The sequence below is a fragment of the Sus scrofa genome, chromosome 4, assembly GCF_000003025.6.
Source record: "Sus scrofa isolate TJ Tabasco breed Duroc chromosome 4, Sscrofa11.1, whole genome shotgun sequence".
Taxonomy (NCBI): Eukaryota; Metazoa; Chordata; class Mammalia; order Artiodactyla; family Suidae; genus Sus; species Sus scrofa.
Genome location: NC_010446.5, coordinates 39992185 through 40010181, shown reverse-complemented (window position 1 = coordinate 40010181; position 17997 = coordinate 39992185). Strand labels below are relative to the sequence as shown.

The 17997-nt window shown below is 43.4% G+C and overlaps 1 protein-coding gene across 1 annotated transcript in view; it reads left to right on the top strand.

The window, feature by feature from the left end:
- Positions 1-6564, top strand: part of SDC2 (syndecan 2) — a 125866-nt gene extending 119302 nt beyond the window's left edge. Inside the window, 2 exon segments of the mRNA NM_001315754.1 lie at positions 4598-4733; positions 6166-6564. Of these exon segments, the coding sequence (NP_001302683.1) occupies positions 4598-4733; positions 6166-6329 (300 nt within the window). The 3' untranslated portion in view covers positions 6330-6564.

The following is a 17997-nucleotide window of genomic DNA, read 5'->3' as shown; positions in this document are numbered from 1 at the left end:
AGAAGACCTAGGTTTCAAGTTCTAGATCTGATCAAGTGTCTTGGCTTCTCTGAGGCCATTATTCATGGGTCCTTGAGAAGATTCAATGTGAGGGCATGTAACACAGCATCTGAGACCCAGGAAACATTCTATAATAAGCATTACTAGAACTTGGTTAGAGCAGGAGAGACGGAGCCATTCACCCAGTGGGCGTGCAACCAGAGATTTGCAGGTAGTCCCCCAGTAGCATGCAGTTTATGCGAACTTGGAAACTCAAATGTCCCCTTTGGAGCTCATTTGTTGTTAGAAACGAGATGCTGCCATGCTTTTACAGGCTGTGGAAGGCTGTGTCGTGAAGGTAGGGCCAGGCCTTCTCTGGGGTAAGAAGCCCCCCTCCGCAGGTAGGAACCCAGGCAGGCTTCCTTCCTGCTCATTGAGTCTCCTGCTCTTCCCAGAGTGCATCTGTTCTTTCTCCCACCCTGCGCCCTTGGTGCATGTGCACAGGGTGGTGACTGACATGGCTGGATGGGTTTCTGCAGATGCCAAGTAGCCAGGTCAACCCTTTCCAGATTGGAGTATTGTCTGTTGGAGGGAGACGGGTCACTTCCAGTTAGTGGTAGATTTACTTCACGGGGCCAGGCTACAGGAAAGGAAGGAGAAGAAGCTCTGAGCACGGAGGCAGACACAGCTGGCATGTGCCAGCTCCGTGCATCGTCCCAGCTCCAAAAATGAATCAGTGAAATGAATGAAAGGAAGAAAGGAGAAGAGGAGAAAGGAAAACTTAACAGTTATGGCTGAGGATAAGGTGGCTCAACACCTCACAGTGTGTGTGTGGCACATCATCGGGTGTGGCTGCTGAAAGAGGCATCTGGCTTTACCACATGTTTATTTGACCACTTGTCAATGACTAAGCTCTTGATAGCAGCCACCTGCAGGACTCGCTCTTTTCGAGACAAGAAACTCAGCTTGAGCTTTTTGTGGTAGAGTTTATCTCAAGCAAAACCTGGTTTGATGTCGAGCTCTCTGGTCAGTTAACAACAATGGATTGAAAATCGATTTAAGTGTTTAAGAATGGGCTTTAAGGAAGAAATTGGGTCAGATTGAAATAAAGAAGATAGATGGTTGGCAGATGAGCTCAGAAATCGAGGACCCCAAAACATTTTAACACATTCCTGTTATCATCTGTGTTCAGTATAGTAATAATAAAAATTTGTGCATTCATGGGAAATTTATTGAGTGCTACTCATTGTGTCAAACACTATTCTAGGTACTTATAATAATATTGATAGTGAATAAGATTAATAATAGCGACTAAATGTTCTATTTTGTTGTTGCATGGCACAGCAAAGTTAAACATTGCCTGTAGAATACCATTAATGTAGACTTTGCTTTTCAGTGGGTCTCATGGTGGCGTTAATGTCACTGTTATAGATAGTCTGTCTAGTTTATTGTAAATTTATGTGACAAAATAAAAAGAACACAGTTGTTTGTTCAAGCAGAGCATCGCTCATAATCTTTTACTTCCGTTACATTTCCATGGCATCCACACAATCAGATATGGATATGATGGATCTTTAATTGACATCATTTAGTCATCTGTGCTGCCTTTCCATTATTTCACTTTGCACACATACATTAAGGTATTTCAGATTCATTCTATACTCTAGAAAAAAATTCTTATTAGTCAAACCCCTGCTTTCATACAATAAAAGTTTTCCATTTAAAGGATGAATGTTCTGGAGTTCCCGCTGTGTGGTGTAGGTTGCACCTATGGCTCAGATTCCATCCCTGGCCCGGGGACTTCTATATGCTGTGGGTGTGGCCAAAAAAATAATAATGTCCATCCAGAGCACTTGGAAGCTGGTGCACTGATGGACCATTCCTGTGAGTATGTGGTGGCCCCAGTTTTAGGGGGGACCTCCTGTCTTCACACCTGCAGACCCCCCTGAAATGCAGGCTCCTTATCAGAAGCTGAGTTGGAGAGAATGGAAATGTCAACTCTCCCAAATGATTTTAGGGACTCAAAAGACCTGAGGAGACATCAGGTCCTCTGTCTTAATGATGAGACAAAGATGATATGAATGAGTTCAGCTCGGTCACTAATACAACAGTGGCTACTTCACCTCCTTCGCCCCCAGAACTCACTTACCTCTTTCCCTGCTCACAAAGCATGGGCTTTCCATGAGAAGAATAGGAAACGGAGGCAAAATACTGCCAATGATCTTTTCTCTTTGCTTTACCCTGGTACACGAAAGCTTGGGAAGACCTTTCATAATTTTCTTTGCTCACAGTAATGTAGAGAATAGTGAGATTTGGGGTGCATGTTTGGCCCCAGTAAAATGGTAATTTCTCTGTGACCTCTGCTTTTTGTAAGTCATGGTGGCTTGAGGATTAAGGCAGTATGAGGTTTCCTGCAGCGTGGAAATGTAAGACATTCTTTTTTTAAAATTAAAATATAGTTTATTTACAGTGTTGTGCCAATTTCTGCTGTACAGCAGAGTGACCCAGTCATTCATATATACATACATACACACACACACACACATATTCCCTTTATTATATTAGCTTCCATCATGTTGTATCCCAAGAGACTGGATATAGTTCCCTGTGCTGTACAGCAGGACCTTGTTTCTTATCCATTCTAAATGTAACAGTTTGCATCTACTAATCCCAAACTCCTAGTCCATCCCACTTCCCCCCCCCCCCGCCCAACAACCACAAGTCTGTTCTCTATGAAGACAGACATTTTTTACCACCCTTTATTATATGCTGTTTTCAGTGGAAGCCTAGTGCTCTGTACACCCCAGGAAGGTGTGAGATCTTTTATGTTATTTAATCCTCTAGACTTAAAGTAGCAGGTTGCCAATTTGGACAAACTCTGGCCTTCAGAAAGGAGTCACTCACTTACTTGGGCCACAGCTTAGGTCCAAATGGAGGTGGTTGGCTCTTCTTAGGCAGAGTAGTAGAGCTAAAAAGGAATTTTGTGTACAGTAATAGACCGATACCAGTAGTATTGGCCAACAAGAACTTCAGCCTGATAGAGAGTAGCCAACTCATTTGAACTGAGCTTCTTTATTCAGTGGTTCTCAAACCATAGAATTATCTGGAGAGCTTTAAATCAGCAACAACAAAAATCAGTGCCAACTTGCTCAGCTCAGACTGATTGTAACAGAATCTTTAGAGGTAGGCTTTTATATATATATATATATATATTTTTTTAATTTTCAAGTGATTTCAGATTTCACTGTAACCTTAGGTCATTCATACAAGATGGTCTGCATTGGTGCTAAAGGTTAGAAAGCCAACAGATGATTTATGTGTTGGTATGGCAGACTAGAAAGTGTTTGGGGGTTTTTGAGAGGTAAAAGATAGGGGAGAGCTTCATGAAGAACAGATGGAAGGTGAAAGAAGTTAAATTTTTGGGTTGGAGTTAGAAGAACTGGGTGAACCAAGGCATAGATGTCAAGAATCAGTTTGGGTAAGTAAGTGGCAGTAGAGATGGCTTTGCAGGGCTTCCTACTGGAGATTAAGTGATGGCCTGGGGGATAAACTGGAAGCCACCCAACACCTGCAGTTGAAAGTGTGCTGCAAAAACTTGGGTGTGATGTGATAAAGACCTGGACAAGGCTGTGAAAACTAGAATCCATGGAAGACTGAATTTGAGAGAATGGTGAAAGGCAGATTGACAGGACTATGACATGACAAAATATACAACTTGAAACGTGTCAAAATAACTTTGGGGACCCAAGAGAATAATTGGTACTATTAATCAAAATAGAGAAAAGTCAATCTGATTTGCTGGTACAGCCAAGGGCAGGAATCCTATCGGCTGCTGGGTAGATGGGAGTAATGCTGCCTGGAAGTGAGGCTGTGAGAGTTGCCTTCTTAGATTTGTATTAGAATTGTGGAGTACTCAAGAAGCTGGGAGTGCCCCTTATTGGACATTTGTAGAAAGTCAGGTCCAAAAAAGTGGTATGACTTGGTCGAGATCACACAGGAGCTACCTATAGAACCCAGGCCTCCTAAAGTTCTAATCCAGGGGTTGCCAAAGATGTAAGAGTGAATAAAAAGAAGGGAGCATTACAGAGTAAGCCTGAGGGCTGCTCCCACAGAGTGATAGCAGGAAGAGACCTGGGAGAACACCTGAAGAGGATGCCTCTTAGGAGGCTGTCAGCACAGTGGCCTATGTATCAAAGAGATGATGAAGGAGTGAGGGGAACTAAGGCCAAGGGTATTGGGTTGGAGCAGCCAGAGAAGATGGTGGCCTGAGGTCAGAATGGTGATGAGAAAGTTAGAGATCTTATGAAATGTTGACTGAAACTATCTAACCATGTCATTAGGATTATTATGAACTCACTAAGTATCCATCCTGCCTGTGCATGGGATGGGTGTTGTATAAAACTGGGAACAACATGGATCCACCATAGGACTCACCCATTGGTATATACATCACAGAAAATGATGATTCCAATGATTTCCTAAACTCAGTGTTTGGGAAAACAAACAAACAAACAAATAAACCTGGGAATGTACTTATCTCTTAGTTCTTCTTTCCAGCACATTAAAAGAAAACCTTTATAATCATTCTCCTTTTTTTTTTTTTTTTTCCTCTTACCAGTCACCTGAAGAAATTGATAAGGAGAAAGTTCACCTCTCTGACTCAGAAAGGAAAACGGACCCAGCTGAAGAGGATACAAATGTGTATACGGAGAAGCACTCAGACAATCTGTTTAAAAGAACAGAAGTCCTGGCAGGTGAGTAGCCTAGTTGGGGGTCAGGTGGGAGGGTCCTTAAATAGGCCTGTGCTTGTGTAAGTGATACTCAAAAGTGTAGGCAAAGCTTGCTGAATGTCACCTTCCTATGGAAAGCCTTCTTGAGGGCCTGTCTCATTCCCAAGTGAGAAAAGCAAGAGTGGAGTTCCCGTCGTGGCACAGTGGTTAATGAATCCGACTAAGAACCATGAGGTTGCGGGTTCGGTCCCTGCCCTTGCTCAGTGGGTTAACGATCCGGCGTTGCTGTGAGCTGTGGTGTAGTTTGCAGATGCGGCTCGGATTCCGCGTTGCTGTGGCTCTGGTGTAGGCCAGTGGCTATAGCTCCGATTCAACCCCTAGCCTGGGAACCTCCATATGCCGTGTGAGCGGCCCAAGAAATAGCAAAAAGACAAAAAAAAAAAAAAAAAAAAAAAAAAGAAAAGCAAGAGTTAGATAAATGTCTTTATTTTCTGTCAGCTCCCCCAGGCTACTACCTTGGCCCACCATTTGGGTGGGATGGGTGGTGGCAAGAGGAAGGAAGTTGAGGTCTGAGGTGGTCACAGACAACTGGGCATGGGGGTGACAGAATGTGAAGATCCATCATTCTTTATCCAAGTCATTCTGATTTCAAAATAAATTTAAGAGAAGGACATGTTCTTTGTGGGGAGGTTGATACAGTGCCTAAGAGTGTTGCCTCCAATTTTAACTTCTCTGGTAAAAGTATTAAGATTTGATTTTAAAGGGGAAGATTTAAGGGAGTTCCCATCATGGCTCAGTGGAAACAAATCTGACTAGCATCCATGAGGACACAGGTTCGATCCCTGGCCTCGCTCGGTGGGCTGAGGATCCTGCATTGCCATGAGCTGTGGTGTTTGTGGCTATAGGCTGGCAGCTATAGCTCCAATTCGACCCCCAGCCTGGGAACCTCCATATGCCTCGGGTGCAGCCCTAAAATAATGAATAAATAAAGGGGAAGATTTAAAAACTCTTAATCCTTGAAAGGATAGGCCCAAATCCAAGGCTAGAAAGGACATTTGCATGCTTTTTTCATATTTACCTTTAGAAAATTTAAGTCTATTGTAATGCGTTTTGTGCTTCCATTGAAAAAGCCATTCGAAGATGAGACTACGAAATGTGAATACTGAAAAGACTCAAGAGTTTTACAGAATGGAATTAGTTGAGGTCACAGCCAGATTCTTCTTATTGAGGCTTTGGGGTGCTATTATTAATATTAATCAAAGCAAGTCTCATACCTCTTAAAGAATGTCAGATTTGCATAATTACCTGGTGGCTTCACTGAATCCGGTTTTTTAAAGTCATGGGGTTTTCGCATTAAGCTTTTTAGGAAAGTGTAAACAGATAGGGCTTGACAAAGCTGATTTCTGCCATCCTTGAACCTCTTCTAAAAGTAACCTTCTTTTGGGTATATTTTCAGCTGTCATTGCTGGCGGAGTTATCGGCTTTCTCTTTGCCATTTTCCTTATTCTGCTGTTGGTGTATCGCATGAGAAAGAAGGATGAAGGAAGTTATGACCTTGGAGAACGCAAACCATCCAGCGCTGCTTACCAGAAGGCACCGACTAAGGAGTTTTATGCGTGAAAACTCCCTCTTAGTGTCTCTATTTATGAGATCACTGAACTTTTAAAAATAAAGCTTTTGCATAGAATAATGAAGATCTCTGTTTTTTGGTTTGTTTGTTTGTTTTTTTTTCATTCAAGTGCCAGCATGGCACTTGAATGATAAAACCCCATTGTATTTAAAACTTTTCATGTATTTCTGTCGAACAACATAAAATCGAAACTTCACATCTGCAGTGTTCTGTGAATAGCAGTGGCAAAATATTATGTTATACAGACCCTTAATGTTCATAGGATTGGTTTAAACTTTTACGTGCAAATATGAAAAGATTGTCTTTATCCACTGGTTCAGAGATGAAAGCTGTTTCATTTGTGTCAGCATGTCTCAGATTGACCTTACCAAGCTGGTCTGACTTTGTTAATTTATCTCTTGTTCCCTTCTCCTCTCCTCTCTCCTCTTGTCCCCTTGAAAACAAAACAAAACTCTATGCCTTTTGTAGCTGTTACGGTGCAAGTTGTCTTCGGATAATGCAGATAATGGTAATTTAGTGTATATGTGATTTTCAAACATGTCAACTTTAACCTCCACTTTGTATACATTTTGAAGCGTCAGACTCGCCATTTTACATTTGCTTTGTTTCTCCTTACCTATAGCTTCAGGCAGATTTGCAACAGCAAATTAATGTGTACAATCGGATAATCACCACAGAACTGTTGAGTCATATCTATCTAATCAGATCTTCTTTTGCGAGGATTTGATGCGAGTTCCTGACAAGCCTCAGCAAACCCAAAGATGCTAACAGTATTTTGAGAAGTTGCTGCAGATTCCTTTGGCCACTGTATTTGTTAATTTTTTTTGCAATTTGAAGGTACGAGTAGGGGTATAAGGAAAAATGAGTTTTTGTTCTTAAAAATGCATTTAAGTTGTAAACGTCTTTTTAAGCCTTTGAAGTGCCTATGATTCTATGTAACTTGTCGCAGACTGGTGTTAATGAGTATATATAACAGTTAAACAAAAAGTTGGTATTTTATAAGCACAGACAATTCTAATGGTAACTTTTGTAGTCTTAATAGAAGTAAATTGTAATTTGGGAACATAAAAACTACTGAATAAATCATGTGGCCTAATATGGAAAATGTCACTGTTATAAATTTTGTACATTTTCGATCCAATGTACATCTCCCCTTTGCTAACGACCGCAGATGCTCCGAAGGATGATGTGGGTTTGATTTCGGAGTGGTCCCCGGTGTCTGTAAATCAAAACCAAAGAGCTCATTGATGAGGCTTGTTTATGACCAGATTTCGCTTCTGAATTGGCCAGAGGAAATCGGAATGTCTCGTCCTGGGTGTGTTTGGATGTAGCTGTCGGAAGGCTGCCAAGGAGGGAATTGGGAATTTTGCAACCTTCGTAGGATAGCTGATGGCCATCTTGAGACAGATGTCTGCTTTGGCAAATAGCTTTTAGGACTATAAATTCCAAAGAACTAAAAGGGAGGGGCTTTCCTGACGTTGGGCTCTATGGTTCAGTCCTGTAGATTGTTTATACCTTTGCAACTGGCCTCCACATCGCTCCTGAAGCTTAACTGAAAAGCCCATAGGTGGCATAACCATAGTTCACGCTCTGGGCAAGAGGAGTCTCACAGGGAGGCTCCTTCCCTTAAGAGGAGGGTCTCCCTGCTTAGGAATGAAATGGCTAGAAAGCAGTGCTGTCTGAGGAAGAGATGGAAATATGGGGGTCCCCTGTCTGGGGGCTTCCTCCAAACAGAACATTGCCTTTTTCTCTTGGACCCCCCCCCATTTTTCTTTGAAACGGTGAGCCGCCAGAGTAGGAAGCAGACAGCAAAACCAGCAACCTTTCCAACATATGACTGAGTTTTAATGGAGTGGGAATACTTCTTTTAGAGACTATTCCCTGGACTTGCCACAGAACTCATTTAAAAAAAAAAAAAAACAAGTTTTGAAGCAGCACTCAGAATATTGTTTACTTAAATTCTTAATGGCCTTAATTCTCAAATTCCTGTCCCATCGCTTACAGAATCAGTCCACTTTGGCCTGGTGAAAAGGAAGGGGTAGCACTTTCTAAGGCTGCAGGCTGTCCCTCAGTTAAGGAGGTGAAGAATGTAGTGGGTGTACCTTGAACTGTGCAAAGCATAGTGAAATTCAGTTCGCAGCATAACAACTGCTTGGGATATCCATGCCAGGAAAAGGAAATTTCTGGCAAATATTTTGTCACTGCTGTAAAGCAAAATATTTGTTAAAGTGCCAAAATAAAGTCTGTCATGCTGAAAGTAAAAAAACATCATTGTATAGACTGACATCCAGTTTTCTTCAACAGTACGTTCTCTGCGTAGTTTTTTGTTTTTGTTTTTTTCAGATGCAGCAAAGAGTACGATAAAAAGTGTTGGTGATGCTTAGCAAGTTCAGGAAAATTTGGGTAAAATATAAATATTAAAGCCAATATGAGAATTTCCTGTTTCCTCAACCACAGCTAAATGATTTCCTGTGAGTGAATATAGCTCTGTTCAGAGACTCGTGATATTCAAGCTGTTCCCTTTTCAGCACGTGGGGGAAATGGTATGAACTCATTTTTTTAAAAGAAGTTTCACCTACAGCTGCCTAGTACCTGAACTTCAGGATTAGGACCTGGTTAATAAAATTGAATTTAGGTTGGATAAGGGTGCAGAAATTGCCCCCCAATAGCATTAGTTGATAGTTTCAGATCAAATGTTTCGTGAGGTGGTATTTTGGTAATGCATTTTTTTTTTTTACAAGTTAGACAACATGCACTTGCTTATTGAAGATGTAGTCTATTTGCATAGGGTCCTAGGAGACTAAGCTAAGTAAGTAGAACATTATTTACTCTGGTTGCCCGAGGAACCAAAATGTCCTGCAAAGGGTGCTAGTTCCTAAAAGAACAGACACGGTAAGAACTTCATAGTTGTTAGGAATTTATTTCTCTCACATTCCAGACATTTTGAAAACTCAAGAAAAAAATGTTGAGCAGTGAAAATATAAAACCTAAAAATATTGCAGGGTTAATTTTATCATTGGGGTCTTCTTTACAGCTCTGTTATTGTTAAACAATGGGATGGTAGAAAAATCTGTCTTAAAATATTTTTGGTTTAAAAAGGCAATGACTTGAAGCAACACCATCTCTTGAGTTTTTAAAGTTCTAAGCCTGTGGCAGACAATGAGACCCTAAGAGGTTTCTAATTAAAATTAATCAAGCTAGCTGATAAATGGAGTTGTCTGAATTGAGTAATCACTAAGGTTTTTTTCAGTGCTAATTTTTTTTTTTTTTTGTCTTTTTGCCATTTTCTTGGGCTGCTCCCGCAGCATTTGGAGGTTCCCAGGCTAGGGGTCGAATCGGAGCTGGAGCCACCAACCTACACCACAGCTCACAGCAACGCCAGATCCTTAACCCACTGAGCAAGGCCAGGGATCGAACCCGCAACCTCTTGGTTCCTAGTCAGATTCATTAACCACTGAGTCACGACGGGAACTCCTCAGTGCTAATATTTTATGGTCATAGTGAAAATGGAGATTTGGCCATTTCTGGGGAATTGGATTTGCCTGGCATAGAAAACTAAAAAAGAACAATTATCTGCCATTTAGAATTGATAAATGGTATCAAAATGAATTTTGTTCCACTCTACCTCCTGACTCTGGGAGACATTACATGGTTATAAGATTTTATTCCTTTTTGTTGATCTAGGACATGTGGTCTTTAGCCGGAATTGGGGGGGGGGAGGCAGTTAGGGGGTAGGAGGGTGTTCTGACCAAGGAATGGGGGTAGCTTGGGGAAACTCAATTTCCTGTGAATTAGTTGGAAGAGTGTAACCCAAGCAACAGTCCTAACCCATAAATAGCAGAGCTAGGCTAGGCTAGCTCTAGGCTTTGATGCTTCAAATGTGCTGAGTGCAAGACTCATTCATTCTAGTTGCCTTGGCAGAAGAGCACAGAAGCAGCAAATGCTTCTATGTGCAAGGCATTGAATGTTTCATCCACAGATACTAGCTACTGACTTGTACTGGGCTCTCTTCTGAAAGCTGGGGTATAGTGGTGAACTGGGTAAACAGAGAACCTGCTTTCATGGGCTTTGGAGAGGACTGTGTAGGGGAATGAAAATTAATGGATAAAACCAACAAGTAGACATGATAAGTTGGTGGTATTTCCATGATGGACTTGATGCAGGCTGACATAAGGGACTGAGGGGCAGTCTCAGCCCAGACCGCTCAGAGCCTCAGTAACCTAAAACAAGAAAGATGAGTGTCTTGCTCACGCCCTGAGTCTGTGGGTTGCCAGAGAGTTCTGATCTGAACAACTATCACCCTCCGTCCAGGACTCAGGCCAGTGGGGGAGCTATTCTGGAACAGTGCTAGTCACTGTGGCCAAAGAAAAATCGTGGTGAGGCACCCAGTGGCTCTTAAGGCTTCCACCCAGTGGTGATGGATGTCCCTTCCACCCACGTTTCATTGGCTGAAGCAAGTCACGTGGCTACAACATACTGCCCAGTGGAGAGAAGTGTAGTTCTACTTTGTGCCCCTAAGGAGAGAAACAGGGTGTTTCTATAACAGCTATAAACACTATAAAGTCTCTGCCAGGGTAGGGCCTAAATGATGTGGAGCCAGTTGTGCAAACATCAGGGCAAGCGTTCCACGCTGTGGGATGCCTTAAAGAGGGAAGGGGGTTGGCATGTTGGGGGCACAGGGAGAAGACCAGTGGCTCCTGAGCAAGTGGGTGGCAATAGAAGAGGTGGAATAAGAGGGTGGAGAAGTGTAATTGCCTCCTAGCTGGTCTTCTTTCTTCCACTTTTGTTCCCTTATATGTTATTCCCCACGAAGAAGCAAGGCTGATCTCTTTATGATAGAGATTATTTATGCCACGTCCTTTAGTGGCTCCAATAGTACTTAGAATAAAGTCCTGACTCCTTACCCTTGCCCTCCAGATCTTGCCCTGGACGATGCATTGTAAGGAGACACGGGGGTGTGGGGTGGCTACCATAGCCTATTAGATGGTCATTGTTACCTAGGGGAGAATTGATGGTGGCTTAGCCTAAGGTGGTAACAGTCAAGATGCAGGAAACAGGAGAGAGATGGTTGGGGCGGCTGAATCGACAGGTCTTGCTAAAAGATTGGAAAGAATAGGGAGCAAGGAAAGACAGGACGCAAAGATCAGCTGTATTTTTGGCTGAGCTGGGTGATTTACGTTCTGACGAGAATATCGGGAGGTGACTGGTACATCTAGTTCCTTTTTGACCATGTTTAGTTAGAACTATTGGACACCCAAGTGTCAGGGGAACAACTGAGTGTAAGAATCTGGAGCTCAGAGACGAGGTCTGAGCTGGAGATGTTAGTTGAGGAGGCGTGTCCATCGCTTACCTGTTGGCACGCTGACTCACTTCCTTCTCTGCCCTACTCTACCGGGTGGAAGTGGGGGTGGAGGTGGGGGGTGACCCATGCCAACTGCATTTCCCAAGCTTCCCCACCAATTGGACACTGGAAGATCCTGGCAGACTAAAGATCAAGGGAAAAGAATGGTCAGGAGGAAGGGGAAAGCCAGAGATCTTTCTCCTCTGGCTGCTTTGGCAGCATCTCTATTAATGCATCTCCTCTGTGCTTTGAGTTCCCACTGGGCCGACTCTTCTCCAAGTTCCCTGCCCCCACTGTTCCTAAACTCTCGTAACCAGCCCTCTCTTTACCCCCTTGGTCTCTGCAGCCTTGGGGAGGGTAGCAGTTTCCTGCTGTTGCCCTTCTCTGGGTTATCTCATCCTTCCGGTTTGCCCATACAGCTTTTCCAGCATCCTTGCGAGGAATTCCCTGGATTGAATTCCTTCCATTGTGTTACCTGGCATGGGTTCTATTGTCCTTCCTGGATCCCTGGATCTCGACTGATGACACGGGAATGAACAGCAGGTAGATGGCATTAAAAGCCATGGGACTAGATGAGATCGTCTGGAGAGGTACATGGAGAAGGATGATGGCCTGGGCTCGCCCCCCCCCCCCAGCACAGTCTTTCTCTTTAGATGAACCACTGCTAGATTCACTCTAGCACCAGTCCCAGGGCTGCATTTTCATTTTGGCAGATGCTTAGCAGGGAACACAATTTTTAACTGCAAGAGGGAAAAAACCCCATATTGCTCATTTTTGACCACATTAGTAAGCATGTTAAAGTACCTGATTCTACCAGGTCATGAATAACATACACCACGACCTGTTTTTAACATTGAAAAAAGTAGTTGGGAGGAAGAGGAAGACCTATTTGAATATTCCAGAAATATCTCTATCATCTGTGTTTACAACAGGAAAATACGAGCAAACACGACAGTAATTCTCCGACTTGTAGCCTTGTCCTGGAATCACTGAAAGCAGGATTTTGCCTCCTTAATTACATTCTGCTTAGGTAAATACCAGAGTAAGCTGGCATTACTGCCTCTGTCCAGACAATTGTAAGGAGAAGCAGTAAAAGTGGTACAAAAGGGAAATGAACTTGGCTCCATGTCAGAAGTTGGGTTATCCTTTTCTAATAACCCCATATCTTGGTCTTTTTTTTTTTTTTTTCATTTAGTTCACCTTTTCATGTGTAAAATAAAGATGATAACATACACTGCATGGCTTGTTTGGGGCTTCAGGGGGGCACATTCAATGAGATGATGCACTTAACACGATATCTGGCATCTGGTAGAAACTCAGTATAGGATCATTTACTTATTCCTTCATCAACCGTTTCCTGGGTACTCGCTATATACTAGACACACAGTTTCAGGCCCTGGGAATACAGGTGCTAACAAGACAAAGTCCCTGCTCTCAAGTAGCTTACATTCTAGTGGGAAGAGGCAGACCATAAATATATAGTGTATCAACGAGAAGGTGACAGTTGAACAAAGGTGAAAATGGGGAGGGATTGAGCCATGGTGGTAGGGTGGGGGACCTGGGGGGCTGGGGAACATTCCAGGCCAAAGGGGCAGTAAGTGTCATGAAGGGGCAGTAAGTGGTGAAGTCTTGAGTATGGCCGAGGAGGGAGTGAGCTAGAGACTAGAGTGCTGGGCAGTCTGTGAAGGATCCATGGGCCAGAAGGGGAATGGATGGCTTGGTAGCTGTGGAAATGACTTGGAGTGGCTTTGTAGGGTTTTGAGCCAAGGAGTGACACTATCTCATCGCCACTTAGAATTTGTTCTCAAACCTCAGCGGGCATCAGAATCACCAGGAATGCATGTTAAAAACGTAGATTTCTGGACCTTATCATCAGAGTTTCTTGATTCTGCAAGTGAGGAGAACCTGAGAAATTACATCTCCAAACACTCTCCCAGGTGTAGTCCAAGGACTCTACTTGGGGAACCACTGTTTCAAAGGGATTACTTTCATTTCTGTGTTGAGAACAGATTGGTTGTCAGTGATGGATGTGGGCAAAAGCACAAACAGGAAGACTAGCGAGGTTGCCACGGTCCTTAAAGAGGAGAAAGACAACTGTTGTGGGTGGAACTGGTGAGAAGTGGGGGATTCTTGAAGAGCCAAGGTGGCTGCCAAGTCTGGAAATCCAGGTGAATAAATGGCTTTCTGACAGTTTATTATAATATCTGATCACATAACATGATTTACGTTTCGGGAGTCTATGGTGCCACCCCATATTTTGAAGGTGTAGCCAACAGAAATTGCTCCATAACCCTGGGTGACACCCTTCTTTCAGATGGCTGCAAGGTCCAGAGTCTTCCCTTTCTTTTTTTGGTCTTTTTGCCATTTCTTGGGTTGCTCCTGTGGCATATGGAGGTTCCCAGGCTAGGGGTCGAATTGGAGCTGTAGCCACCGGCCTACACCACAGCCACAGCAACGCGGGATCCAAGCCGAATCTGCAACCTACACCACAGCTCACGGCAACGCCGGATCCTTAACCCCCTGAGCAAGGCCAGGGATCAAACCCGCAACCTCGTGGTTCCTAGTTGGATTCATCAACCACTGTGCCACAACGGGAATGCCCCAGAGTCTTCCCTTCTTAGGAAATCAGGAAGCACTGTCATGTTCCATGCCCCAATCCACCCCACTCCCTTCTCTTCACACCTTATAACCTTCGGCACATACCTTGTTCCAGCCTTGTGTTATATAAGGTATCTGCTTTTGCTTTCAGTTCTGTGTGTTGAGGACCTAGATTGGGTTCTATCCATTTGTTGCTTCCCACCCACCCTGAGAACCCAGCTGGTTCCTCGCATGGGATAGTGGACGCATGCGCATACAATCAGCTCTCTTAAGGGCTCTTAACTCCATTCCTCCCTGAAATGCAGTAAAACTCCATATGTCTGGGAAATTCAGCCAAACCAAACAAAACAATCGATATCATGTCAAAAATCAAAACAGAATTCAAGCAAGTAGGTGTTCACAGATATTTGTTAAAACCCTGGGCTTGAATGTCACCTACTTAAAACACAGAATGTGCTCTTGATGGGTTAATGGTTTTCGTGCAGATGCATTTTATCATTGTGTAGATAAATATTTAGCATTTATACAGGGAGCTGATTAGTGTTTTCTTCCTTTGTTCTTTCAATATTTCCCCATAATCACCATCTTGGATCCATGCCGTCCTGAGATCAAAAACTACCCTTTTTATGACCTGCTCTCCCATTTATGTGAAGGAGGCTGGGCTGTAAACATGATCTGAAAAAATTCTTATATGCCATCTTGATTGCTAACATCTGTTCATATTTCCATTCATAAATTTAAAATTCAGGCTTCTGCCGCCATCTGTTTTGTTGCAACAATCTAAAAAGAAGAAAAGCCCAAGGCAGATGTGCAGGTGGGAGACGGGCTTCTGCCTGGCTTGGCCAACTTTCCTGAGTTTTTGCTTTGCTTTCTTTACATGCCCAGCAGAGGAGGGCATGATTTTTCTTCCTTCAAGGGAGGGACTCTGTCTCTGTATTGCTATTTCCTCTCATCCTTTGGAGAAAGAATTAGAAAATGGCCCGAGTCTCCTATTTCTCCCCAGTCCTCTTCTTAGTTCATTTAATCATGTTAATCCTATCTTCTGGACAATTTGTAAGAACGTTGCTTATTTATTATAGCTTTTCAGAGCCCTGTCTCCTTTTCTCTTTCTCGCTGTCTGTCTCCCCTTACTCTCCCTACACACACACACACACACACACACACACACACACACACACACACAGCAAGTGAAGTGCCCATTTTATAAACAAGAAGACAGGCCCTGAAATCTTTCTATCAACATGCTTCAAGTCACCTGGCAATCTCAGCAGATGCTAGAGCCCCAAAGCCCATTGCTTGTCTAGATCGTAGGCAATTTTGCAGCTTGCTGGACCACTGGGCCTCTCACTGGGAATTTCTCTGAGGATGTCTTTGGCATGGTCAATGGATATGATTTGGCAGCTGCAGGACCCAGATGCCAAGCTAGGCAATGGCCCTTTTTGATTTTACTCTTGGCATTGTCATCTATGTCTAAGGGACGGCGCTGCTTCTAAAACTGCTTGGCTTTCTTCCAACGGTGCTGTTGCAGCAACTGTGAAATGCCTTCAAAAGCTGATATGATATTTTGGGAGCCTGCTGGGCTACAGTATTCTCTGAAATGCAACCTAGTCTGGGACTCACTTTTAGCTTGAAATAATTGTTTTCTAGTTTATCTTGAGAAATACATTCTCAGCAAACCACATGCAGAGACTGAGATTCTTTCACATCCTAAAGCCCCTGTCTGAAAACCTCAGCAGTAGGGTGCGAGGCTCCACCCAAACCAAACCCCAGTTTCTCAGTCCTGTACGTAAGCGGGTGGTTTGTGGGCTCAACTTGCTGGGTTCTAAGTATTCATTTTCATCCTGCTCTGACATTGCTTTTATATATAACTCATGACTGATCACACTGTGTGACTTGGAATGAATCATCGAGCCCTTCTGACAGCTTCTTGAAATGCCACGAGAGTAGACGGTGACAAAGACGTCCCTCCCTTGGGCTGGCCCATGTGTGGATTGTGGTGGTGATGTGTGCGAGTGTGAGGAAGGGCTAGGCTGGCACTGCTGACACACACATTCTCAACGGGCAAGTTACCCAGAATTCTGAATAGCCACTGTCACCCCATCAGAGGGGTCCCAAGCCACTGATTTCACGAGGCCCTCCCACACAGCCACTGGAAGCCTCAAGCGGGTTCTGCCTCTCCTGTTTGCTCACAGAATCCCTGGCCTGGCCTGGCCTTTCCCTGGACTTCTCAGGGCTCAAGATTGAGATGTACCTTCTCGTGTCAAAGTTTAAAAGGCTCTGGAGTGGAGATGGGGAATGTCTGGCTTTGGGGCCCCTCTTCCTATCTCTCCAGTCAAGGAAGACATGAATTGATCCCAGTACACTTTCCTGCTAAGGAAACCTCCGAACTCTCCAGACAACACTCCACGTTCTGTGCAGCCACAAGTTATCAATTGGAATTGGGTGGGGAGATGAAACCAAGAAGATGTACCATCTTCTGCTCAGAGGGACACCTGTCTTGAGGCCATAGTTGTTCTGATTCAGCCAAGTTGTTAAATACGTTTAGTCTATGTAAATAGGGTGGGCTAGGAGCCAAACCTGATTTGCGGTAACGTTTTGGTGGGAAATGCATTAGAACTTGACATATTAGCTTACACGTGAACTTTTGGAAAGCAACTGGTACAAATATGAACCCGCAACTCCTGTATTTTGGTTCTATGGTTGTAAGAGCAGCCACGTGGGTTGAGGTTAAGAGCTTGGACTATCGGAGTTCCCATCGTGGCTCAGTGGTTAGGGAACCTGACTGGCATCCATGAGGATACAGGTTCGATCCTTGGCCTCACTCAGAGGGTTAAGGATCCAGAGTTGCCATGAGCTGTGGTGTCGGTCACAGACACATCTCAGATCCTGAGTTGCTGTGGCTGTAGTGTAGGCTGGCAGCGACAGCTCTAATTCGACCCCTAGCCTGTGAACCTCCATATGCCATGGATGTGGCCCTAAAAAGACAAAAACACCAAAAAAAAAAAAAAAAAGAGCTTGGACTATCTAGTTCTAATCCTGTCCTTGCCTCTTACTGGCTGTGTGACTTTACACAACTTAACCTCTCTGTGGCTCAGTTCCTTCAAATGGAGAAGGTAATAGGATCACTTTCCTCTGAGGATTATTGTGATGATGAAAAATGCATTATTTGCAAAGCACTTAGAATAGCACCTGGCATACAGAAGGTACAATATAAGAGTCCATGAATTAAAATAAATGTGACTTTCTATTCTGCACTGGAGGGTTACATCTGGTTCCTTTATTCTTTTTATATAAAAAAAATACAAGATCACAAATTTTGTGGTTGTAGAAGTGAAGTGCTCTTGGTTTCTATTAATAATTTAGTTGACACTTTTTACAAATATCTTAACTCATTTAATACCCCCCCAGGAACCTTCTGAGACAGAGTGTTAGTCTCAATTGTACAGGCGAGATAACTGAAATGTTTCTATATAGCTTTAACATGAACTGTAGAGCCAGATACATCCTTAGATGTATCTGTATCCTCAGACACATGGGACAGAGGTGATCGTCCTATGTCAGGGGTAAAGTGATGCTCCTGGGACTTTGTCCAAACTTGTATATAATCAGCATATCCAAGCTGATAAAAATGTGTTATTCAAGGTTGTGCATGCTGCCCCATTGATGCTTTCCCCCCAATTCTATTATTTAAATATTACTTAAAAATTATCTTTGGAGTT